Source organism: Podarcis bocagei (assembly GCF_964188305.1).
Source record: "Podarcis bocagei genome assembly, chromosome: 2".
Lineage (NCBI taxonomy): Eukaryota > Metazoa > Chordata > Lepidosauria > Squamata > Lacertidae > Podarcis > Podarcis bocagei.
Window position 1 is genome coordinate 29,218,042 of NC_138126.1, and position 27,637 is coordinate 29,245,678.

Below are 27,637 nucleotides of genomic sequence, written 5' to 3' on the forward strand. Positions count from 1 at the left end.
GTGGCTCAGTGGTAGAGACTCATGCGCCGCATGCAGAAGTTCACAGGTTCAATCCCTGGCATTTCCAGTTAGGGATGAAAATGTTCCCTTCTGAAACCCTGAACAGCAGTTGCCAGTCATTGCAGACACTGACAATATTGAGCTAGATGGACCAGTGGTCTTGACTGGTTATAAGGCAGCTTCCTATGAAGCTGAACCTCATGGGGAGGGGGAACGCTTTCCACATCTGGAGTGCTGAGAAGGCTCCCTGGGCTTCCCTTAAGGCTGGAACTTCCAACAGGGCCTCAATAGAGAGGCCCAATTTGTGCAAACTCCCCCCTCCTTCCAAAACAGTGGAAACATCTCTGCACAAACTACCCATATCATGGTAACTTGTGTGCATGGTGGAGCCGTTTAAACTTAGGATGAATTGTCTCAGGTAAGTCCAACCTGTCATAGCCAAAAACCAGGACACATGTCTTCTGGGCCATGCTCCTGGGTGAGTTACATGACCCACATGAGAGTACGGCATCTAAAAATGGGATATCTTGATTTAATTGGGACAGTTGAGGGGTATGATATTGACCAAACCATTCTCCTTTCTGCTTGTTAATACATTCTCCTTTTGTTCTGAAGTCTCATTTTTAGATCCACTTTTACCCTGCATGGAGAGGTGTTTTCTAAGTGGTTCCATCAACAGTGGAGGAAAAAAAAATACATCTAGGAAAACATCCAGGCACATACTGTAAGGTTACCAGATTTTTTTCAATGAATTCGGGGACACTTTTCAACTTCGATGGATTTTGTATGGGGACTGGTTTGTAAATCCGGGGACTGTCCCCGGGAGACGGGGACATCTGGTAACCTTAACATACTGTACAGCTGATTGTAAAGTGACAGTGAAATGGTAAGTCAAGTCTCCTGAAAAAGCATAGAGCAGTTAGCATCCCAGTATCATCGGGCCCTATCACTGCATGATTAAGTTCTTACCAGACTTTTCAGTAAGGGCAACCTTCCTGATCCGGTAACTGCCAAGGGCAAGCCAAATACACAGAGTCAATCTATGAACATTTAATCTCTGCAGAGAAGGCAGATTAAGTGTATAATTGACCCATATAATCCACATATCATCTCCAGTCAAATGCTTCCTACGTCCGGTTTAGACAGACAGGGGCTCTGCAAAAGAAAGCTATCAGGGCCTGCATATTACCAGGGCTGTGGATTTCATCAAAGTTCGAGATGGCTTTTTAATCATTGATCTCAGAGACTGCTAGACTTAAGCAGATGAACTAGCTGCTAAGCACATCTGTTTTAATCCTTATCTTCTGGTCAGGCAGGCTCGTGTCTTCAAGAAGTACAAGGAGGGGAGGGGGAAATAAATTAATTTTTGTTTAGATCTTTGCAATCTTGGGAGCTTCGCTGGATGATTTGATTTCTCATATCAAAAGCATGTTGTTGTTTTTTAAAGTATTTTTTTTGGGCAAGGGGCAAGATATTGGATTAATCATCTGAGAGGAGGGAAAATGCCATCTGCGCCTTTTGTGGATTCGGCATCAATATCCGAAGATCCACATAGGCACCTGGGTTCTCATCTCATTTTTTGATACTCTGCTGCTACAGAGGAGCAGTCTATAAGAATGCATTCTTCACAATATCCAAAATGATGGTTCTCATTGTGAGATCTATTGGCGATGGACTTTGAAGTCTCTTGAAGCCAAGGGTGGCACAGGGCCAAGCTAGATGCGACGCTAATCACATGGTTGGTCTTTGCATGCTTGTGTTGGGCTTTACCATACAGCAGTCATGGGGGACAGACTCTAGAGGGAGATCATGGCATGAAGCGCAGGAGGGAGGAAAGGAAGAGGGGCTTTAACCTTGCCCCTGCTATGGTCTGGGTCCAGACAGGGGCCCATGGGCCTGCTATTTGCCTTGGGAAGGAAGCTCCCATGCAGCCATGTTGTCACTGTTTGTGTTGCATTTGGGTTCTCTCCTTTGAAAGGAACCTGCCAGAGCTCCCCTTACCTTCTGCCCCAGTACTGTAATTCAGGTTGCTTCACACAACGTAGGAATTACCGCCTACAGGTCTGCATACTCTAAGTACTTGCAGTAATGCGTGAGAGCCATACTTCTTGTTGTTAACTTACATATACCTGGGCAGCTTGCAAGATGGAACAACCCCCCTCTCCCCTGCTGTATGTTGTTCTGGGGATTCTCCTCACCCCAGCCAATTTCACGAGGCATGGGGTGGGGGTACATGAAGAGAGGAGAGGGGTGCAAGCCCCACTGTGCTGTCCTTGTGTGGGCTGAAGCTGGTGGGACTGGTTAGCTGGTGTGTTTTAATGCACGGAACTTAAATTACACCAAAGCCCACATCTCTTATGTCCCACGGCAATCAGATGAGCCATTTGCAAGGGAATGACATCCTGACAGCATTGGTTCTCTCTCTATGTCCAACTGCCAGCCAGCCGTTCATTCATTCATTTAACTATTTAAAACCTGCACTTTTCATGAAATATATCAAGACAGCTTTCAATAAAAAAAAAATACAATAAAAACAGTCTATAAATATCCACAGTGAGCACATCAATAAAACATCACTAGATACTGGCTGGTTATAAAAAAAAAATCCCATTGCGAAGGCCTGTCTAAACAGTGCAGTTTTCAGAAGATGTCTGAAAGAAGGCAGCGACGATTCCTGCCAAACCTATCCAGGGTGGGTCTTACCAAAATAAAGGTAGCGAAGGCCAACTGGACCCCAGGGGTGTGGGGAACTACCAAAAGTGCCCCATTGGATGATCTCAGTCAGGGGTCAGCAAACATTTTCAGCAGGGGGCCAGTCTACTGTCCCTCAGACCTTGTGGGGGGCCGGACTATTTTGAAAAAAGAAAGAACAAATTCCTAGGCCCCACAAATGACCCAGAGATGCATTTTAAATAAAAGGACACATTCTACTCATGTAAAAACATGCTGATTCCCGGACTGTCTGTGGGCCGGACTGAGAAGGCGATTGGGCCGGATCCAGCCCCGGGCCTTAGTTTGCCTACCCATGATCTCAGTGCTCAAGGTGGAGCATACGGAAAGGGATCGGATGCTCCCTAAGGTACTCTGGGCCCAAGTTGTTCAGGGCTTTGTGGATTCATAAACCTGGGCTGGTAGCAAATTGGCAACGAGAACAGCTCTCTCAGCAGCGGATTATCATGTTGTTCCTGTGAGCAGTCTAGTAGCTGCATTCTGTAGCAGTTGCAGCTTCTGGACCAGATACAAGGGCAGCCCCACGTGAAATCAAGTCCTGAGATTACAGTAATCAGGTCCTGAGATTGCCAATGCATGGGGCCACTGTGGTCAGAAGGCTGTCACGGCCCAAAAACAGTCACAGCTGGAGTATTAGCATGAACAGATAAAAAGCACTCCTAGCTACAGACATCACTTGGGCCTCTAATAGCTCAAGGAGTAGTCTCAGACTGCACACCTCTTCCTTCAAAGGGAGTGCAACCCATGGGAACGTTACCCTGCACCCCAGATTCCCAAGCAAACCCTAGCCATACACAATCATGACTCTCTTATCATTTAAACAACACCACAGGACCCCACCTGGGACAGGTAACACAATGCTACTGTTTCTAGATTACAAGAGACGCTAAAATCACCTCTCAAAAACCCAAGAGATGTAAACTGGCCGTATAACCTCAAATCAGAGTTTTAGAACCGACATGCAGATAAACCACACACCTCTAGCCGAGAAAACACAAATGCACAGTAAGACTATTGTGTTTCTTTTTCATAACTACTGGCCACCTTTTTAGTACGATGGGACAAAGAAGTCATGTGAAATTTCAGTAAATAACTCCTGCAGGAGAAAATAGCCTTGTTAGCTGCTGATTGTCAGACTAACTTACTAGCCAATCTGTTTCTTTCCCCAGTGACCTGAAGAGAAGATTTTTAAAATGACAATGATGACTTTATTCCACAGTAAACCCGACTAATTTACAGAATAAAGGCGATTAAAATGTAGACCACACAGTAATATTCAGATAATCTCCTGCATACCCCAATATCCACCAGGGAGAATAATTCTGCTATCACGGCTCACATGGGGAAGAGGAACTGGGGAGGTAATGAACACTAAAGCAGTGTAAAATGAATGGCCCCGGGAACAAAAGAAACAGCAAAATTAGCCTTTTGAAAATGTGTTGCCAATAATATTAATAACTTAAAATATTTTTTAAAAATAAAAAAGTGGAGAATATGTGACAAAGGCAAGGAGGAAGCCAATGTGAACACCACCTTCAGAAATAAAACAAAACAAAGAGGGTGCTTTTATATTAGCACCCCAATTCTATGCATGTTATTCAGAAAGTAAGCCCTGCTATGTTCAGTGGGGCTTACTCTCAGGGAAATGTCAACAGGATTGAAGCCTAAGATGTATTTCATTGTTGTTGAGATTCACTGAAAGTAGGCAGCTTTGTGAAAAAGGAGACAGAGCTCCTGCACTTTTAATACATGGTCAGAAGAGGGAATTTCAGCAGGTATAGCTGCTCCTGTTAATTCTGCTAGTTGTGTTGAAAGAGCCCTATCCTCTTTTGCATTAAAGGTAAAGGTAAAGGGACCCCTGACCATTAGGTCCAGTCGTGAGCAACTCTAGGGTTGCGGTGCTCATCTCACTTTATTGGCCGAGGGAGCCGGCATTTGTCTGCAGACAGCTTCCGGGTCATGTGGCCAGCATGACTAAGACGCTTCTGGCGAACCAGAGCAGCACATGGAAATGCCGTTTACCTTCCCGTTGGAATGGTACCTATTGATCTACTTGCACTTTGACATGCTTTCAAACTGCTAGGTTAGCAGGAGCAGGGACCAAGCAACGGGAGCTCACCCTGTTGCGGGGATTCGAACCGCCGACCTTCTGATCAACAAGTCCTAGGCTCTGTGGTTTAACCCTCAGTGCCACCTGCGTCCCCTATCCTCTTTTGCATTAGGTCACCCTGAAACAAAGCAAGCAATACAAGACCTTAGAAAGCCCAGGTCAATGCGCCCACTGGGGAGGGTTACCTATTTTAGAGCAGGGATGTTGTTGAGACTCCCAACTCCCATCAGCCCCTGGCACCATGACCAATGAGTCAGGGTTGATGGGAGTTGTATCCCAACAACAACAACTGGAGGACCACAGAATCTCCACCCATGTTTTACAGAAGGGGTGAGGAACCTGCGGCTCTCTTGATGTTGTTTGACTCCAACTCCCAACAGCCCCAGGAAGTATGGCCAATGGTCAGGGCTGAATGAGAGCTGTAGTCCAGGTCTTGCTCTAGGGTCTTGCCTACCGGTCCAGGTCTCGCCTACCGGTTTTGCTCTAGGGTGACATGATAAAAGGAAGAGTAGGCTTTGGTATGTTTAATAGCTCAGATATGCTCATGAAGGCTCAAAGTGCACCAAGAGGAAGCCACACAAGGCCACCTTGTCACAACTGCAGGATGTTAATAGAGAGGCCTGGTTAAAAGTGTGTATGTGTGTGGGACTCCTGCACTTTTAATAGGGAATTTCAGAATAGCCATGCAAGCTGCATCTCTCTTCAACATGACTCTTCAAGGTGCAGGAGGCCCCTCCTCTTTTGCAGAATGTTTCCAGATTAAAAAGAATGTTTTTACTCTGAATTTTTCCAGATTAAAAAGAAAAGAGTGGCTTGAGTATGCAAACTGTTGGGCGACAGTGGGAAACAGTAGAAAATGAGTGCCCTAGGCATGGTTTTTAGTGCTTACACTGGAACTTAGGTTTATATTCTTTGGAGCTGTGTTCCAAATTGGGAGCATGTTGCAAATTTAACCCAGTTTTGAACACAGTGTTTATCTGTGGCCTTGTAATGGAGTTCATCTTGCTTATAGTGGTGTGCTTCCTGGGGGGAAGCTGATGCAACGTTTAAGCCAAACGGATTCTTGCTGTGCGTTGGCTCCTCTGCAAAGACCTTTTAAAATCTAGCTTAAGCAGAGAGATGTGACCTTATATAGATCATGGTTTCGATTGAACTGAAATTCAATTCCGATCAACTATCCGTCTGCTGGGATCTGCACAAAACTGGAAACTGCTCAAAGGAAAGGTTGGCACCGAAAAGAACAGTCCCGGGAAAATGTACTGCTAATGGAAGAATTTCAGCAATAGGCAGGCAGAGCGCTAGCAGATCTGTAACAGAATGGAAATGACTGCCTCTTTGTCATTGCCAAGTGGATAGGTGATTTGTATTTGACATTTTTTTTTAAATGCTTGAAATTCTCTTAAGAGGAAAGGAGTCTCTGGAGTGCTTTATGCATGAATGAGGCATTCTCAGTGGATATGGGTCATGCTAGAAGATGTACACAGGAAGATTATTTGACTCCAATTCATGCCACTTGATATAATGTGATAAAACATTTGACATGAGAGATAAGTTCCATTTTAATCTTGGAGAATATGGGGGGGAGAGAGAAGGGTGGCGGTGAAAGGAGAGAATTATGCAGTAGGGAAGAGGCTTCGGTGGGAAAAGAAAAATGGGGTGGAGTGGGGGGGGAAGATGGGCATCAAGCAGGAGAGGAACTTGTATGGGGTGGTGCGGCAGTGACGATGGGAGAGAAAAGGCTTTTCCTGCCCAATGCAAGCAAGGGAGCACGTCAATAAAGCGCCGGTAGGTCTGAAGGCATGCACATCCAAATGCCAGAATACTGGGTGGGTGGGGGAGAGAAACAGCACAAAACAAATGAGAGTGAGTGAGAGAGAGAGAGAGAGAGAGAGCGCTGAGAGGTTGCAAAGGGAGAAAAAGGAAGCTGCTTTACAGCCACAAAAACAACATAAACAGAGATCCAACCGAACAAGTGACTGAAACAGTAATGTCAAGCACCCGCTGCAAGCGTCAATGCTAGACTGCACAATTGCTAGGGCAGAAAATGTGTTGCACAGCAGAAGCAACAGAAAGGCAGAGAAGTCTGTGAACATGCACTCTATGCTATTCAAAATAAAATCTTAGTTGACACTTGGGAGCTACCGGGCACCACAGCCGCCGTCCTCTTTCAAGGTTTTAAACCTAGGTTTTCAGATTTAAAAAGTTCCACCCAGTATTTCCTAGAGGGTCCCAAGTTCTAGTTTTAAAGCATTACAATTGTATTCTATAATGCAAAAACCGGACTTATCGTTTTTTCTTTAAATTTTTTAATCATGCTTAGATTTCCTGGAGGGAAAGGTCATTCCCTCCCACCCTTTAATTAAAAAATGGTCTTTCAGTAATGATGCTATCTCCAAGTCAAATTGCACATGCACCCTATCTGACTTCTTCACCTCCCCCCACCTTTTAAAAACAGGACTTTTGATGATAATAATGACTTGCAGTGCAAATCCTATACATATCTACTCAGAAGTAAACCCCTCTGTGTTCAGCAGGGCTCACTCCCTGGTAAGGGAGCATAGGATTGCAGCCTAACACATTTCGAATACGAGATGATACATGTTGATATAAGATGCTTTTATCTAAAAATCTAGAGAGAGAAAGAGAGAAAGAGAAACCAGGACAAAGTGGATCCGAGTAGAACATTAGAGCAGACAGAGAGCTGATAGAATTTCAGTCAGAAGGAAAAGGAAACTTAAAATAAAAAATAAAAATCTAAAAGTAATCATTTAATCTCAAAATGTGACTTATCCTCCTGTCTCATTTTGCCACATTTTGTAGTTTCTCCTCCTTGGATTCCCCCAAGGCGGAGAAGGCATTTACTTACATCAAATAACCTTTCTATATACATCTCCTCATTGACCTTATCACGCAGGATGTCCTGAGAATGGCGCACGAAGGTCACGTAGGCGTCAGCGACATCCATCCCTGGTTTCTGCACAGAGGAAAGGAGTGGGGCAGGGAGGTGCGGGGGGGGGGGAGAGGAGAGAGAAGGAGGGTGGGGGAAAAACACAAAACACCCAGCATGAAAATGGCATCTTCCCAAGAAAAGCTTATTTATTCATTTGTAAGGATCCTTCCCGTCCCTTGCCGCCGTGCGCTCTATTCTCCCTGACACTGTGGCGGAGGTTCCTTTTCCTACCAGAGTATCTGTGACATATTTGGGTGTCAGCTCTTGCTTGGTAGGCAGCTGAAGCAACAATAAGTGCAGCTTGCACAGCGTAGAAAGATCTCCGTATGCACAGACTCTCTCTCTTTCTCTCTTTTGCCCGGAGGGAAGCCGCTTAGATGGATATAGACTTTCCCATTACGCTCTTGGTGCCAGGAAGTCCTCTCTTGCAATGTTTGGTACTATTGACCTAATTAGCAAAGCAACAACTCCTGCTGGGTTCACCCCCCCACCCCACCCCTTGCGTCCTCAGTACGCAAATCTCCTTTTATACAACGTTAGAAGGCTAACACCCAGCACTTAAGTCTCTTTCCCCTAAGGCATTTGAAATAGGTACATGTATTTATTTTTTAAAAAGACCATCAGAACCACACATTATAAAAAAAAGAGTTTGCAGTTTTATCTTTTATTTCTATACCTCTGTTAAGGGCACAAATACTTTGGCAGTGTATTGATTGTAGTGGAAAGTTTAGCATACTTTCCCTTGTTGAAACCTTTGCTGGATTGGGCCCTAAATGCTAAATAGCTACTAAGGCTGCAATCCCGGGTCTGCTGGGACACAGTGGCACTTACTTCTAAGTAAACGTGCACAGGACTCCTCTGTTCAGTCTCCAACCTGTCTGAGGAGTCTGTCTCCCCAAAACCAGAACTTCTAAAGCTTGCGGTATCTGTGACGCTCATGGCACAGTTTGTGTTTCCCTCACAAGATGCAAGCCGTGGAGATAATTTGGGAGAAAATCATCACTAAGTAAGTTCACGCTCCTTCATATGTTGGAATCGAACTTATCTCAGAGGGAACCCATTAAACTGCTGAAACAAGAGTCATTATGAAAGCTGCCACACAAATCTTAAATGTCTGTGGCACATTGGAAGTTTCTTCGTAATGGGTGTCATTACTTGTATTACTGTGATTTACCGCAGATCACAAAGTATCATTTTCTGTATGAGATGTGATTGTCAGCCACTGTAAATTGAAGTTAGTTAACACTTCTCTGTAATTTCCAGGGTGAAAATTAGGACAGTTTGAGAAGCAGTAGGAAGGTAGTTTATAGATATATATATTAAAATAGAAATACAATTATCAAGCAAAGGGCCAATGGTTGGCCCCAGAGCTGCCAGTAACATTTTTAACACCTACTGAAACAATGACAAGGTATTAATTTAAAAAACAATGAGGACAATGTAAACGTGGCGGTTATATTTTTTCAAGCAATTTCCTGCAAGCGGATTGTGCCAGCTTTAGGATGCAATAAAAAGTGCTGTAATTCTCCAGTACTAAACAATCATCTTTCCAGAATTAGATGCAGCAGTTGTTATCTGGTTGATGCTAAGAGAGCTAAGCTTTTACCTAGAGATAAAACCTCAAAGCTCTCCTGACTGTACAGGTTTGGGGAGTTTCCCCACCACTGAAAGAATTTGCCAGTCAATTAAGATATTGGATGGGTTAGGGGAACAAAGGGAGTGAAGGCACCAACTTCATTGTGAAAATCAGATTGCAATTGTAGAACATACTGTAATGTCCCACTCTTCAGGATCCCACTAAGTGCTGAGACCAGGATGGCGAGAAGGAAGGTGCCTCCATAGGGTCTCTTCCTACATTATTTTCCCCTTCTTGGTTTCCTCTGCAAGGAAGGGAGTTGGGGAGGGTATTCCATTTAGCTGCTCTGACATCCCCTTTTCATTCCAGCTTGCCATGCTCAGCTGCTTTCTCCAACATTCCCACATGCCTACCTGCTCTGCCTGGCTGGAGGTTTAATACAGAGGTTCTTTAGGTAAGACTCCTGCATTGCATTGCAGAGGGTTGGACTGGATGACCCTTGGGACCCCATCCAACTTTACAATTCTGTGATTTTATGTCCCACCTGCAGTTTCTGCAATCACACCGTCTGATGCTGTAATGGTCCAGAGATTGGCAATCCCCTATGGCTGAAAGCAGATATCAAATCTATAGGTGTTGTCGGAACCTGATGTCAAGGTTCCTGAGCCATGGGGGGCAGGTATTTTCCTAATACCCTGCAATCATAATCTGATGCCCTTCTTCATGCGCTCCCTCCAGAAGAGGGGCCATGAGAAGTCTGGAGGGTGGCAGCATGAGACGGGGTCTTTTCTGCGGTGGCTTCCCATTTGTGGAAAACTCTCCCCAGGCACCTACATATTATGTAACCAGGTATTTGGTGGATTAGACTACTTGGGTGGGAAGGTTTCAAAACAACGGTTTCATAATGTGAAAAGAAAAAGGAATAAATTCTAAACTCTGCCTGTAACTTCCATAAATATATACTGAAGTAAGCAAAACAGTTTACTGATCAAAACCACATATAGCTTCTCTGTACTAATTTGTAAACATCTTTATCTTCCAAATTCTACATATGGATCCATATTTGTAAAGTTAAAAGTAGTCATTCATGTTTATAAATTCTCATTTAAAAAAAGTCTGTCTGCAATTGCCTCCTGTTTATCAGTCATAATCCTTGACTCCCACCAACATTTATATACTGCACTTAAACTTAATTTAAATGTTAATTTCTGGCAAGCAGAGTGCTTTGCCTGAGATCTTTAAGAGTTCTCTTCATTATAATCCAAGCTCTGAATAGAGAGATGCAGGCAGCAGCACTATTTGCCCTTATAAGAATGATATAATGTGGTTATTTTGCAGAAATGTTCAAGGCTGGTTTTGGTATACACAGCACCAATTCAACATTTCTGCCTATCTGGGTTACACTTAAATTATGTTAGTAAGAACTGACCCATCAGTTTATCTGATTTTGAATAAGGTAGTTTGGGCCTCTGTAAAAGTCCTTCTGGAGTTTTTATGGTTTTTAGCCAAGCTGTTTGCTGGACATGTTGCCATTATATTTTTGTATTGCTGTGGTTGGAAATGGTTTCTATTTTACTGCTTTGGCATTTTTGTATTTTGTATTTTTTAATTTTAAGAAGCTTTATTAATAATGCTGTGTTACATTTTTATTGCTTACATTGTTGCTTGCCACCTGGGAAAGACAACAAGAAAGAATGGAAGAATGATGAATTTTTAAATTTCCTAATATACATTCCTGACCTCTGTTTTGGCTTTACCGGTAATCTCCCTCTTGCTAGGCCTAGGAAACTGAACTATTGCTCTCTCTCCCTTATTCAACCTCACAAGCCCCCTCTTCTAGCCAGGCCTCATTTTAGACCTTGTACTGCCTGTGTACCACAATTACGACAGACCCCCATCTTTGCAGCCTGTTCTTCAAAGCCATTGTTTCAAGATGCTGGTAGCTCTCAGGAACCACTTCCCACAATGCCACTCAAATGCGTGACAGTATCTTCCTTCCTTTCCTGGGACTGTTGCCTCCTCCTGCCCAGTAAGTCCTTGTGGAAGGACGTGTGGATCCAGAATTGGCCTCCACAGTCACCTACGGACTCATTGTTAAAACTGTGTTTATGGAAGACAATCTTATTCAGCTATGAGTGATCGCCAAAGATAGTTTACTACTCATCTTAGGGCCTTCCCACACTTACCACTTACAGTGGTATAGTTGTACTCTGAGCCAACATTTTAAAGAGGGAATTTGTAGTTGGTAGTCTGCAGCTTTGGTCCAACGCTGCTGTTATTACAGAGTTAGTGTAACGCTGTTGTTGTTACAGAGTTAGTGCAAAGTTACCCTTTTCATGCTAATGGCAGGTTGTGCCCAAATTCAGAAAAGTTCCGTGGCTGTAGTGACATCCCTTGGAGGCCACATTTAGACTCTGGGCCCTGTTTTACATATTGGTGGATGATAAACAGGATATGATGCAAGGGACAGAGATTCATAAATGAAAGAATGTCTACAGGGTAAAATTAACAGGAAACTTTCAGGATAAATCAGCTCTCAGAAACTTTTGTAAACAGGAGTCTATAGTACACCATTAGCTAAGACAGGATTTAAAGGGGAAGAAAAAACAACTCCATTTTTTCTTCTTCTAAAAATACATAGCAGGAACTATTGCAAAAATTATCATAATTTTTTGTGCTTACGGGCACATCCACGTATTTGGAAGCTGCCTTCACCTGAAACAGAAAAAGCCAACTTTAGATTATGCTTTCGAGCTATACAAAAAAAACACAAACAGGGAAGCAAAATAGGACAACTTAGCAGTATTACTATAAAATAAAAATGCAGTAATTATTAGACCAATTCAATGTACATGGCACTGAAGGATAGATTCTAATTAAGCATACTGAACCACTTAGAAGATAAAACCTAACTAACTATAGGCCACTTGCTAATCTCCCTTTCCTGAGCAAGGTTCTGAAGTGAGTGATCGCAGACCAGATCCAGGCACTTTTGTAAGAAACTTGCTTTTCTGGATCCATTTCAATGGGAGTTTAAGCCCTGTTTTGGCACAGAAACTGCTTTGGTCGGCCTGTATTATGACCTCTGTTGAGAGACAGAGACAAGGGAAACAGGTCCCTGTTAATTCTTCTTGATCTTTCAGCGGCTTTCGATAGAATCAACCATGGCATCCTTCTGGAGCAACTGTCCAAACTAAGGGTGGGTGGCACCGCTTTGCGGTGGTTCCAGTCTTACTTGGATGGTCGTTCCCAGAGGGTGTTGCTTGGGGAATGCTTTTCAGCCCCTTGGAACCTTCAACGTGGGCTCAATCCTATCCCCTACATTGTTTAACATCTACATGAAACCACTGGGTGGGGTTTCCCAGAGGTTTGGAATACGTTGTCAGCAGTATGCTGATGACACTCAGCTCTGTTTCTCCTTTACATCTGCAGGTGAGGCAGTGGAAGTGCTGGACCAGTGTCTTGCCTCAGTAAAGGATTGGATGAGAGCCAACAAACTGAAACTCAATCTAAATAAGACTGACACACTGTTAATGGGTGGTTCCCTAGACCAGGTGGGTGGGAATCGCCTGCTCTTGATGGGTTACACTTCCTCTGAAGGAGCAGGTTTGTAGCTTGGGGATACTCCTGGATCCTTTGCTGTTGCTCGAGGCTCAGGTGGCCTCAGTGCCTTCCATCAGCTTCAGCTGGTGGCCCTAGCCTGAACAAGGATAGCCTAATTACTGTTGTCTATGCTCTGGTAACCTCAAGGTTAGAATAATGCAACGCGTTATATGTGGGGCTGAGTCTGAAGACAGTCCAGAAACTTCAGCTAGTGTAGAATTCAGCAGCCAGGTTGCTCACCGGAGCAAGACAGTTTGAACACATTGCACTGATCCTGGTCTGCCTGCACTGGCTACCAGTTAGTTTCCGGGCCCAATTCAAAGTGCTGGTTTTGACCTATAAAGTCTTAAATGGCTCAGGACCGCAATACCTCCAGGGATGCCTCTTTCCATATGAACCTACCCGGACCCTGAGAACATCTTCTGAGACCCTTCTTCCTGTGCCTCCTTCTCGAGAGATCCAGAGGGTGGCAACATGAGAACGGGCCTCCTCTGCAATGGCTCCCCATCTGTGGAATGCTCTCCCCAGGGAAGTTTGCCTGGCGCCTTCATTATACACCTTAAGACGCCAGGCAAAACCTTCCTTTTTTTTAACCAGGCCTTTGGTTGATTTGATTGACATCCTATGCTCTTTTAAAATGTGGGTTTTTTGTTGTGTGTGTGTGTTTGTGTGTGATTGGGTTGTTGTTTGTATTTTGATTATATATTTTGAGGTTTTATATCTTGATTTTATTCTGTGAACCACCCTGAGACCTCTGGGTATAGGGCAATAAATAAATTCATTAATAATAATAATAATAATAATAATAATAATAATAATAATAATAGTAATTGGCACATGCTTTAAGAAAAATTCCAGAAATACAGAACAGAGTACTAGATGAATCACTAATGATTTGTTTCAGAAATAAAAGCTTGTCCCTGTGGCTTCAGTGGGATCCTTCTTTTCTTATTGCTCTGTTGGGTTTGGAGCTTCTGCAGTGTGTCTCCAGCCAGGGCTGCCAAAGTAATATGAGAAGCCCCATGTCAGATTGGCACCTCCATCCATGTGACCTGGAGCTTCTCGCAGAACACTGGTGGCGGAGGAATGGCTACTAGCCATGGTGGCTGTGCTTTGCCTCCACAGTCAGAGAAAAGATGCTTCTGAATACCAGCTGCTGGAAACCGGAGGAGGTGAGAGGGCTCTTTTTGTGCTCAGGTCCCGCTAGTGGGAGCCAGTGTGGTGTAGTGGTTAAGAGCGGTAGACTCCTAATCTGGTGAACCGGGTTCGCTTCCCCGCTCCTCCACATGCAGCTGCTGGGTGACCTTGGGCCAGTCACACTTCTCTGAAGTCTCTCAGCCCCACTCACCTCACAGAGTGTTTGTTGTGGGAGAGGAAGGGAAAGGAGAATGTTAGCCGCCTTGAGACTCCATCGGGTAGTGATAAAGCGGGATATCAAATCCAAACTCCTCCTCCTCCTCCTCCTTCTCCTCTTCTTCTTCTTCTTCTTCTTCTTCTTCTTCTTCTTCTTCTTCTTCTTCTTCTTCTTCTTCTTCTTCTTCCCATAGGCATCTGGTTAACCACTGTGAGAACAGGATGCTAGACCAGATGGGCCATTGGCTGGATCCTTATGTTTTAATGCATTGCAATGTTTTAAGGCTCTTATGTTTTAATGCATTGCAATGACTCCCATCCAGTGCTAGTTTTCTAGAAAAAGAGGAGCCGGAACTCACCACAAACGCTTCCCTTGTTCTCTCATAATGACAATGGTGCCCACCTGAGAGGTGCCGGAAATGAGTTCCAGCTGATAAAGAGCCCTGCTCCCATCCCACCAGAATAATGTAAGAAAGGGCCTCTGACTGGTATGGAGTTGGCAACAATGACTTATGGGCATTTGGTATTGCAATCATGCCTTCAGCATTATTAATGTCACAAGCTCTTCCCTCCTTTCTGTGGCCCTTCTCTGTAGGCAATGTAAAAGCAAATGGGTTATCTCTGCAGCTGGCAACAGAATGTGTTGTTGCTGTCGTTGGGGGGGGGGAAGTCCATGAATTTCCGAGTTAACATATCTAACGGAATGGTTTCCAGATGGACAGAGAGACCCTTTTGCAAAGGTACCATAATGCATCCCATCTGCAGGGCTGAGAATTTCTATAGCAAGCATGTATCTAATTAGAATAAATCACTGATCAGCATCCTTGTTTGGGTTCTAAACGCTCACCTGCTTCTAAATATTTCTAAAGCTACAGGTAAAATAGCCTAAATATTAGACACACACGCAGGCACACACCTGCATCTTGCGATGAATAAATTACATGTTCCAGTTGGGAAATGCATCATTTGAGACTGCAAAGCAAGGAACCACTAAATAGGACCACTAAAATCAAGCCACGTTCAGTTAAAAGGTATGGGGGGGGGGAATCACTGTCACACACCTATTTTAAAAATACCCTATTCAGGGAAAGTTAGAATCAAGAAGGCATAATTTATAAATTGAGATGCAGGTGGCGCTGTGTTCTAAACCACAGAGCTTAGGGCTTGCCGGTCAGAAGGTCGGCGGTTCAAATCCCCTTGAAGGGGTGAGCTCCCGTTGTTCGGTCCCAGCTCCTAGCAGTTCAAAAGCACGTCAAGTACAAGCAGATAAACAGGTACCACTCTGGTGGGAAGGTAAACGGCGTTTCCGTGTGCTGCTCTGGTTCGCCAGAAGCGGCTTAGTCATGCTGGCCACTTGACCCAGAAGCTGTCTGCGGACAAACGCTGACTCCCTTGGCCTATAGAGTGAGATGAGTGCATAACCCCAGAGTTGTCTGCGACTGGACCTAATGGACCTACTTTTCTTTACCTTTAATTTATAAATTACCACGGACTTTGAATTCCAAAAGGATTTAAGGTGAACCTTTGGATGGGCTCTGCACTTTGCCACCATCCCTCCCTTCTCCTCTAATATCAATGGAAAGCCCAGAATGTAGTGGTTATTTATGAAATTCTGATCCCCCTTGGGAATTTTGCTCCCTTGCCTAAAAAAAGTAGTCAAGTACCTTCTGCTGTGCCTTATAGCACATTATGCTGGATGTGAATGTGCATTGGAATGCATACCAATGCTATGTTACTCTTCGATATCCCCCACCGTCCCTGCCTAGGCTGCGTGTCCAGCTGCCACTTATTATTTCCCCCTGACAAAAAAGTAAATTGGACAGACTTGAACATCAGGAAGGTTCGAGATCATTGTCTCCATCACTGGGATAATCAAACCTGGCAGATGACTGCAGCATGGTACAGGTGCATCAGTGGGCGAGCCAGAATGGCTCCACTAAACAAGCCACACAGCACTGACCGACCCTCCCTACCACCTTGCCCCTCCCATTCAATGGTATTGATTCCGCTGCCAGGAGGCCAGGTGCAGGTGTGCCAACGTGAATGGAATATTGTGGGAGCCCAGGTAAGCCCTGCCCCACACATGATGCAGTGCACACACCCTATTTGAATGGCATTGCCTTTTTCGGGGGGGGGAAGCCCCTCAAATATTTTATTGGACGGGGAAAACCCCCCCCCCCCATGGTCCCTAGGAGCTGGCTCCTATGGCCAAGTGCATAGCAACCACTCCTGAAGCAAAGGCATATTGCTTTTGATATGGAAGGTATGATGTAGTGATCGTGACCAGAAGCCATTGACAGCCTCATCCTCCATGAATTTACCTTTGAAAGACATTCATGCTGGTGGCTGTCAGTACATCCCGAGAAAGCAAATTCCATGCTTTAACTATGTGCTGTGCGAAGAAGTACTTTTTTTTTGTCCCAAATGTTTCAACATTCAGCTTCATTCGGTGGCCCCGAGTTCTAGTTTTATGAGAGGCCTATTCTATTTCTTCTCACCATGCTTGCAAACTACAAACTTCGCCTTTGTTTGAAATGGAAAAGCCCCAAATGTTGTAACCTTCCCAACCTCATGATCACTCTGGTTGCCTTTTCCTGTAACTTTCCCCATTCTGCAACATCACTTTTGAGTTAAGGTTGTAACCAGAGCTCTTCACCCAACTCAAAAGTGTGGTCACACCACAGATTTGCATTATGATATTGGCAGCTTTATTCTCAATCATTTCCCTAATGATCCCTAGCATGGAATTTGTGTTTTTAAAGTGACTAAACTTAGCAGCGGAAGGAGAGCAGGAGGGAGGCTGTCTCCCCCACAGAGACAGCACATGCAGTATTGCTTTCCTCAATGCATTCTTTCTGTGTCACCCCTGTGAGGCACAGGGGCCCAGTTATGTCACCCCTTGCCTTCAGAGCTGGCAGCCTCTAACCATTTTTCAAACACCCTCTGTTGTGGAGTGTTCCTTCAACTTCCTCTCCTCTCCCCTCTCCCTGAAGAAGAAGAGTTTAGATTTGATATCCCGCTTTATCACTACCCGAAGGAGTCTCCAAGCAGCTAACATTCTCCTTTCCCTTCCTCCCCCACAACAAACACTCTGTGAGGTGAGTGAGGCTGAGAGACTTCAGAGAAGTGTGACTAGCCCAGCAGCTGCATGTGGAAGAGTGGGGATGCGAACCCGGTTCACCAGATTATGAGTCCACCGCTCTTAACCACTACACCACACTGAGAGTCCTCTGGGCAACCACAGTTACCAGCCCTGGTCTTTGAGCTGCTCCCCCTGTCCCAAAGAGTGGTGCCTCCTCACACTGCTCCACAGGAGCCTGGGAAGCACCCCATGGCCAGTCCCAGAGGCACCATCCGCCAGGGGAGCTTGTAGCCAGGGCTGCTGCAACAAACAGCTGTGCAAACCTTTGGGAGGCAGAGATGTGAGAGGGCATCAGAGGAGGGAGGGAAGGAAAGAAAGAAAGAAAGAGCGACAGAAGCCAGTGTTGCTTGCGGCACCCCTGACTATCATTCAAGGCACCCCAGGGTGCTACAGCACAGTGGTTGTAAAACACTGCCTTAGAGGTTCCTAAACCGCAACAAAGAGCAAAATGGCAGCACTGTTATTTGAGTGATACACAGTAGGCTGGGGCTCAACGTACTTGTGGGTCCCAACTCTTTAGTTGAAGACACTATCCCTCCCCTCCCGTCTCTCTTTCTCTCTCTCTTCATTCAATTTATATCTGCCTCCCTTCCTCTCAAAGGAGTCCAGCGCTTCAAATACATCAACAACAATAGCATCAAAGACATTCTGAAAGCATTTTAAAACGTTCAAAAAAACTGTTAATCGCATTCTAATCTAGGATAGCGGACACTAAATGAAGGTTAAGTAGCAACAACCATAAAAACAGTAACTGTTTGTTTGAGGACATACTGTAGCTGAGAACAATTTGTATATCTTAAAAACTAATGGAAATAATCTACAAAAAAGTACAAAAAAGTTACTGTTATCTCACTGACATTAAGGTATTTGTAGACACAGCAAAGGAAGAGAGTAATACAATATGTGTTTTGCTACTGTAACAAAACTAGAAGCAGAAAAAATATTAGAGACCAGAAATAAGAAGTCATGGAACCGCAGCAAAATAAAAGGAATATTTGCCGCAATTGAGATATAATATGGCAATGACTCAGTCTGTCTTCCACATTGCCTTCTCACAAACAACCCTAAGCTTCTCCCCCCCCCTAAAAACAACAACCAGCCAACCACAACTGCTTGTTTTTCTTTAGTGTAAAACTTGGCTACATACATTGCAATTTTCATGCTGCCGGATGTTGTGTGATCTCTTTGCTAGGCTGCAGCTCATCAGGAATTATGTGACTTTTCCCATGAAATTTCTCAGTTTATGACAAAAATTTGTGCCGAACAAAAATAAGATTGCCAGTAACCTGTCCCGGGGGTAAAATACACTCTCTAGTTTTAATTAATGTAGCAGTAATTCATTCCCCACTCTCTTGTTCAAAGCGAAGAGATGCTTCAGATGAAATGAATCTTGAGCAGCTGTCATCAGCTTGGTTGCAATTCTTTTCTTTAGGCAGAGATACCCACCTAATGACTGGACTTCCAGGTCCAAGAAACACTATTGACTGTAGAAAACATCTTTCTCCAGCTCCTTGACTAAATGTAGAATGATGTTCCATTAAGGGGGGAGGAATCCAAAGAATATTTTATAATGATGTGGTTAGTGAGAATGCTATTAAGACAACTGATGCATTAATTTTAAGCTGAATTTCACAGCAAGAATTGAAAATGAGGGTATCCTACTAGGTGATAAAACGGCTTGTCATAAGACCCCTGGTGACATGTCATTTTCTAAGCAAGTGGACAATGTTTGATAAAAGGAGTTGGTAGAAGGCTGGGTGTTTGGAGATTTTTTTTATAATAATAAAAAAAATCTGACAATGCTATTTGAAATGATTTGTTTGTATAGTGAAAGGAGAAGCAAATGGACTATAATAAGAACAATGCTTCTTGTTATTCTGCATTAAGGATGATGCTACAGACTTAGAGAATTATGCTACCCTGCTGATGCTTCTTTTAGGCATAGTGTTGTAAGCATACGGGATACCTCCCCAAAGCTCTGTAATATTTGGCCCAGTCTGGATGCTCAGTTCTTGCCTTGCTAAGCTACAGTCTAGCAGCTGGGAGCAAACAACAAGACCAAACATTTCTTTCTCGCCCTGTCCCCTGGCCCCTTCCTTTCTTGGTGCTTACAACCTAGTTTAATTAAACCAGTTAGTAACAACTGTGTTTGAAATAAGGAGCTATGGTTTAATACTAGAATATTAATATTCAAGCTCTAGTTTAAGATCCTTGTTAGCGAACATATTCATCTGAGGCTGTGTACACACAATACCTTTAAAGCACTTTCAAAACACATTCTTTCCTTCAAAAAATTGTGAGCACCAGAGCCCATAAGGCAAGGCAACCACCTCAGACGGCAACATCCACAGGAGCAACAGAGCTCAAAGCAGATCAATAAGAGCATGTCTATCATAGAATAAGAGAAGTGGAAGGGACTACAAAATTTTCTTCCCCACTTGTTACTGGTGGATGCACCCATATTCTCCTGTGTGTTAAAAGTTAGGAAGTGGTAAAGTTCCCCACATGTGGTTGGCTGCCTGGCTGAGTTAGTAGTTTATTGTTTGTGATGTTGCATGGGAAAGGTATCCAACTTGCTTGGAAAGCTGTACTTAAAACTTTCCTGGTTTGGATGTCACAGGAAACTGTGGTTTAACAAACCATTATACCTTCCTCAAAGCTCAGTTTGCGAGGGGAGGAAGGCAAGGGGGTGGGGGGTGGGGAGAGTGAACGCCATGCTCATGTTTCATCGGAAATGTTTACACCTAAACCAAGTCTATATCTCTGTCTTTGAACCCCATTATAGTTAATTGCCCTGATCCAGCAGTTTATTAAAGGGACAGAAATTCTGATCTATATACAGACCTCCTCCATACATCAACATGGGAACAAAGGAGAATAGGAAGCTGCCTTATACTAATTCTGACCATTGGTTCATCTAGCTTAGTATTGTATATTCTGATTGGCAGAGTCTCTCGAGGGTTTCAGATAGGGAACTCTCCCAGCCCTGCCTGGAGATGTCTGGGATTGAACATGGGGTTTTCTGCATCTGGTAGGCCACTGTGAGAACAGGATGTTGGACTGGATGGGTATATAAAAGTAGGGAAATAGATAATGAACACTTCCCTCTCCGACTTTCATCTTGCCTTTAGGGCAGCAGACATGGTTCTTCCTTTAATCCGCACAACAACTCTGTGAGGTAGGTCAATCTGAGAGATGGCAGCTAGTCCAAGGTCACCCAGTAAATTTGGCCACTGAGACGGATTCACACTCAGGTCCCGTTCCTCCTCCCTGACTAGCCACCGTAACACACTGGCTTTTAGTTGGCAGGGTTCTGGAAAGGTATACAGCCTCCTTTATTATTGTGGTACTTCTTAACATATTCACTATATTTATGTGCTCTTTTTCACCCATCATGGAGCTCAAGGTGGCATTTATACAGTTCCAAGGAACTGCTTTTCCACTGGAACACTGACCAAACCCATACCTGCTGGGCTTCAGCAAGACGGTTGTTATCAGATAACTTCAGACCATGCAAGATGTTTCCTTGTGGTTTTAACCAGAACCATCCTTCAGTCCATGAAAAAAACTACTTTTAAACTATGAACATTGAATTGAAAAGTGCAAGGAGCAAAAAGCAGGGACAATTGGGTGGTTGGATGAAGAAGGCAACTTACAGTAAATGACAGGAAAGAAGAAAACAACGTCCCTTCGTCGTATCTGGATAGTTTGGCCAAGACTCCTTCCAGAATTGTGACAAACTGGAGGAACAAAAGGACATATACTTCAGTTGTAAGAATAATCAAATCACCCTGATTGCAACTGAGCAAATCAGTATTAAGCCCATCGGAGTAAAAAGGGATTTCAAAGTGTATCAACCAGCTTCTAGCTACGTAGATTGCTTGTAGAGATATGACACTTCAATGACGAGATAAAGAACTCTATCCTCTAATTAGCAGGGAGGAAAGTCATTGAAGATTAAGAAAAGTCAAGTTGTATGTGTGTGGGGTAATCTAGCTGACTATTCTGGAGTAAAGAGCTGATATTGTCTATAACTAAACATTTGTCCTACATTAGCATGGTGTCATGGAATACATTAATAAAGAGAATCAAATATAGCCACTGACTTATTTTTCTTTTGGCATCACCAAGCTTATTAGCTATTATTAATAATAATATAAGTAACTGGAAAGCAGTTGCTTTCAAAGGACAAGCATATCAATGAAAATGTTTAATCCTTTCTTGCTTCCGCCTAAAACAATTTCATCTTCAAATGTTTAGGAGGTTTCTAATTTGGTTTTCTGTTTTGGCAACAAAATTATGCACAAGGAAGAAAATCCCTCTTCTGAGATTCCCTTGCATTTTCAATGTTTGTTGATCAAAAGCAAAAAAAAAAATAAAAATAAAGCGAAGCTCCTTTGTGTTGTGTGTGTGTATATCACATGTTCATTAAAGCTCTTTCAGCTGCTCTCTGCCTGCTATATTGGTCATTCTGTGTAGAGAAAGGCAGTTATGTTGGTGCCGTATATTGCAGAAGCTAATGAGAGTGCAACTCCCAAGCATAAGGTGCAAGAAATATGTTACTCCTCAAGAGTAATACCAAATGGAGAACAGCTGGTAGGTCCTTGATGGAGACCCAGAATGGCACGTGTTGTCCCATATGTTCTACAGGTCCTTGTAATTATTTTGTGATCCTTATAGTCCTCCCCTGGTTTGCCTAATTGAAGTTAAAATAAATGCAAGCATGGTGCATTTATTTAATTTATTTAAAACATTTATACAAAGTGTTACAAGGATCACAGGCAGAAGTCTGTGTTGCAAGATGCTTTTTAGTCTGGAAATGGAAAACTAGATGAAGCAGTACTATTGATAAATGGCTGCCATTGCCACACAATATGCCATATATATGAGAATGCTTCTGAGTTCATTGTATTTTGCATTACACCCTTCCTGACAGTTCAAAGTGATTGACAATCACAACATTTTAAAAAGCCACAAGAACTATAAGGATTAAAACCACATGAAGCACCCTCCTAAAAACTTTGGAACCTACCACCCAGAGATAAGATGGAACCAAAACAAATTACGTTTGGCCAAGTGTTGGGGTTTGACCCAGTCTAGCTGCTTTCTGCTCTAGTGCAACGGCGTGTGACGGAAAGTTCAGTAGAGGACCTGGAAAGAGGGAATGTGGACCCATAGAGGTAAGGTTATAGTCCTAGGACTCTCCCTGCAAACTGGCAATGAACGGCTATAACCAATCAGTCCAGATAATGTGATCAAGTTCAGAAAACAAGAGCTTTGCAGTCTTCGTCTTGAACTGCACTTTGTAAGTTCAGCACCCCTGTGTTGCTTCGTACAGACTGCGATCACGAAATGTTCTGTCTGTCGAGACTGAGTGATGTATGATCTCTCCTGTGAGAAACAACAAACCACCCAAACTTCTTAATGTGTCACATTTTAATGGAAATGCTGTTTTAAAAAGGGAGAGAGAAAAAAGAGAGAGTGATGTTAACAGTGAATCGGTTCACCTGAAGCTGAAGGTTACCTTTGCAACTAGGAGCGTTATCATTTCCTTGACGGTTTCTTCAATTAGTTCATCTATTTTTGAGTGATACTGGTGCTAAGGAGGGGGAAGAAGATGGAGGCAAAATATTATTAGCATAAATCATTGGTAACAAACACTTCTGTCTAGTTTGTTGTTGTATCGGCTGTGATATTTAAATGTTGATTGACACGTGCTCTAGTGTAGTGGGCAGTAATGGATTGATAAAATGCGTTTTTCTTTTTTCTTCTCTTTTTTTAAACCAAGAAGCCTCTGATAGGATTTCATGAATCATGGTCAAATCCTAGCTTCAGTTCCATGCGTGCAGCTGAGCCGACATTAATGAGAGTCAAATGCATGCAGCAGAGGACAAAATCTGGCATCTTTTTTTTGCTATATGCAAATCATGATAAAAGTGGGCAGCGGTAGGAGAGCGCTTTACATCTGTTCTTAGTTCTGATTGATCCAAAGTGTTGCAATTAAGGCACTGACATTCTTTAAGGTTTTAAACGACTCCTGAAACACAGCCCACGCTGAAAAAGCAACATAGCAGCTGTCTCCTGGTGCACAGCAAATCTGCTGTTGGTCAGAGGGAGCGTACAGAGGAGTCGAGTTTAGGCAGACAGGCTGCATTGGGTATAAAGGGTCGCCCACTTCCAGAAAGCCAAGTGGAATTTAATGTTTAGACTCCACTCTTGGCGAAACAAATTAGCTAAGGATGTAAAGTTCCAAATGCAAGTGCTTGTTAAGCACCTGAGTGAATTGGAGCCTTTATGACCAAGTGTAAAAATGATTGAGACATGGGTGTTCTGACTCATGCAAAAGATGGCAATTGCTACACTATAAGGCCCCTCAATTAGTACCATGCTGGGGCGTTGGGTTAGTGCTGACGGCTCATAGAAAAGACTGACACCAACTGAACATTCAGCATCACTTTTGACACAGGATGAGAGCTGCTACCCACCCACTCGATGGGCCCCTCTACCCAATTACTGACCAGATCAAACCTTGCTGTCCTACGGAGCTCTGAGAGAATCACCAAAAGCTTGTGATTCGAGGCAAGGCACAAGAGCTTTCTGCCAAATTTTAACAAAACAAGCATCTACTTTGTCAAAAAAACAGGCTTTTCACTACTAAGCAAACACTACGGGGGGCATTCTTTTGTTTTTGTCAAAGCACAGAAGAACAAATATTTAATATATGATGAAGTTTCTTTTCCACATTCCTCCCCTCCTACATTAAATAAAACATTGAAAGCGCTGATCTCAGTCACTGTATTTATTTCCACTTGTTTGCGCTAATGTTATTTTAAAATGTTAACATCCAACCAGAAAAAAACCACATTAAAAGAGACAAATCTGCTATAAATACTAAATCACGCTTTGGGGAATAAGGAGTGTGAGGGGCAATTAGAAGTGTGAGACGCTAGTCCCTCAGAACTGACTTAAGAGTTCCTCGCTAGTTTGAACTGCTCAGTGTTTCTCTTTCTTTCAATGGAACAGTCACATACTACAACAGGAACTTGGAAGAAAACAAAAGAAAATGTAGGACACACTTACCCACTCTTTAGCAAACTTTCAGATGATTGGGGACAGAAATAAAGAGGAAGGTGCAGAAGACAGGAAAAAGAACATATGAAGGTAAACCATAAATAAAAACAAAATCTTCAAAAAAATGGGACCTTCTAAATGGGGGCCATGAAAAAGTAGCAGCATGCACAGAAACAATAAGCAACAAGGAAATGAAATATAATGGATATAATCCCTTTTCACTGAAATACCTGAGATTGCTACCAAAGAGAACCGCACGCAGAATACAAAACGGGTTTTTGAAAAGTGATTGTTGCACAGAACACATACACAGAAACATCTCTAGTGAGGCAGAGAAATATCATCTTTGTTGCAATTTGGGGAAAAAAGGAATAGTAATAATAATACATGTAGAGCTCAGTGGCATGGCAGCTGGTTTTTTGTATTTTTTTGGCTTACTGGACTCCAGTTTGGGGATGGCTAAAGTTTGATGGTACCCCCTTGTTTACTGAATCATCATGAGGAAGCTGACACTTGGGAAGAGGCAATTTCCCCAGAATTCACATGTGAGTTTTGTCCACCACCGTTTTTTACATTAGAAGAGAATTAGCTTTTGATTACAGATTTATTTTTTTTAAAATCGTATTCAGAATTTTAGGTTAACCGTCATAATGTTACAACCTAAAATAACGTTTTTGTTCACTCGGTAGAGTCTATCTGATTAACGACCCATTCCCATATCTGCGATGTCAGTCAATTTATTTGGGTTGTGACTGAATGTAAACTATACCTACAACTTCCAATGGGATGTAGAACATCTGTTTTGTTGTTCTTCCATTAACTGCATTGTCAGGTTGTGTTGGACTAGCTCACAGGGATGAAAAGTGTGTGCATGTGTGTGCGTAATGTAGCAGCTTTTCCCACAGAGGACCCCCGAGGCCGAATCTACATATGTAGCAGAATCAGGGGGCAGAATCCTAACCCCAGAGGTATGGACCCTTCAATTTCTGGAAAGCTGTAGACAGAGGATGTGCATTTTGGAAGCTATCCTGTGTTAAAAATAAACGAATCACTGCAGGTAGCAGAAAGAGGTATAGCAGAAAAAGGGCTGAATGGCAATATTTGGGAAGGGACCATAACCCATGCTTTACATGCAGAAAGTGCAAGGCTTGATCCCAAGCCTCTCCAGTTAAAGAGAGAATGGGGTAACAGGTGATAGGAAATGCCTCTGCAACCGCTGCCAGTCAGATAGTTCTGGGCTAAACTGGTGAATAATTTGACCGGTATGAGGCTACACCATGTTGTTTAACTGCCTTGTTCTGATAAGGGGAGTTTTAGTGTAGAAGTGGCAGTCATTCTACCACCCATGTGCTGCTACATGTGTACATTCATGCTAAGCCTCGGAAGGGAGGTTTGTTGTTTTTTGTTTTAAAGGCACAGGTGTTTGTAACTTGCACCAAACAAGTCAGCGTTTGCATGTGATTGTGTACATGTTTACAGGCACTGGAAATGGCATAGGAATGCTGGAGGGAGGAGGGTGGAATCTCCCGACTCGGTGCTTTACAATTTGCACAGGGAAAATCAGCAAGAGATGCGTTAAGAAAAGCAGCAGTGTTTCAGAATCCCATCTAGTGCTTATCCTCTGCCCCTGACCCTCATGTGAGGAAGGTAAAGACTTAACCTTCAATGACCTCCCCTGCCTGATGTAAAATATACTTGCTGCTGGCTCAGGAAGGCTGGGCACCATGGGCGGCTCTGTGTTTGCACAGGCGAAAAGGGGACTGGGGAAAGGCGATGCAGGTAAGGAAGCAGAAGCCAGTGGCCATCTCCTCTAGTTTGCTGGGGGCCATGTCGCCAGGCTACCCAAAAGACACCCTCTTCCCAAGGGACTAGGTGCTTTGCGCAAACCCTCCACCGCTCCCGCTTCTCCACCTGCTAAAAAAGTATTCCTTCGCGTGCAGAATCCCTCTTTTCTCCAGCAGCCACAGCCACTTTTGCAGATATTTACTCTGGATGGTGGGATGCAGGCAGTGCTGCTGAGGAGTAGCATGCTACATCATGAAGAACGTGCCGAACAGAACAACTCCCTGGACGCGGAAAACAGCAACGGGCGTTCCCTGGAGGACGTGACCCTGTGACATATATATGTACACGTGCTACCCACTAAGCACAGGACAAACAAAGCTTGCAAATGCACACCATGCACACCAGTGAAAACTATGTTGGCTTGGACCTCATTTTGAAAAGCACCAAGAGATGCACAATGCAGGACATGCCCAAACCTGGCACGCTCTGGCTCTGATGCATGCACGGAAAATGGGACCCTTACAAGCATGTTAGGCTGAGCGGAGGTACACCAAAGGTAGTGAATGTGCAAGCTGGACATTCCCCTAAAGTGCATCGATGCTTTTGAAAATGCAGCCCACAGGATATGGTGTCAATGCATGGAATTTAAAATAAAAAGATTCTCTTGACTGATTTCCCCCCCCCTCTCTCTTTAAAAAATCTGGGCTTCGCATACAAGTCCAAAAGACATGCTTAATTTGCCACATTATCATATTGTTTTAATCAAGGATGTTTGTTTGTTGGAGGTGAGGGCGGGTGACAGTTCTCTTGCTAAGTGTTCATCTTCGTTGGATAAATTATGAGATTTAACTAAAAGGATGGCTAGGTGTGTGCAAAATAATACAGTGTGAAATGTATTGACAAATATGTTTTCAATTAAAATCTCCTTTACAATGCAAATGAGAACAACAACGGCAGCAGCAGCAACAGCAGCACTAGAATGCAGCCAGAAGGATCTCAGACTAGCTGTCTGATCCTCAAACCGCTTCGCCAGGGCAAGTTCCATTGGCACAAACGAAGTTTGCGCTGGTGGAAGCGCTGGGAGGATTGTATATTTTAGAGACCAATTGGAATCCATCACTAGGGGCACTGACTCAAAGAAGCACTACATTGTTCCCCCAAACCTGTTCCCTATTCTGAACCCGCAGGGCTAAATAGAGAATAATAATAATAATAATAATAATAATAATAATAATAATAATAATAATAATAATAATAGTAATTTATACCCCACCCATCTGGCTGAGTTTCCTCAGTCACTCTCGGCGGCTCCCAACT

The 27,637-nt window shown here is 43.5% G+C and overlaps 1 protein-coding gene across 8 annotated transcripts in view; it reads right to left on the minus strand.

Moving 5' to 3' along the window:
* The window catches only part of CADPS (calcium dependent secretion activator), a 357,825-nt gene that overhangs the window by 36,613 nt on the left and 293,575 nt on the right, over positions 1 to 27,637 (minus strand). For all 8 annotated transcript variants that reach the window (XM_081183972.1, XM_081183969.1, XM_081183968.1 and 5 more), the window contains 4 exons: positions 22,989 to 23,063; positions 21,121 to 21,204; positions 12,049 to 12,081; positions 7,707 to 7,814 (listed from right to left, as the gene is read on the minus strand). In XM_081183972.1, the coding sequence (XP_081040098.1) occupies positions 7,707 to 7,814; positions 12,049 to 12,081; positions 21,121 to 21,204; positions 22,989 to 23,063 (300 nt within the window). The remainder of the gene's footprint in view (positions 1 to 7,706; positions 7,815 to 12,048; positions 12,082 to 21,120; positions 21,205 to 22,988; positions 23,064 to 27,637) is intronic.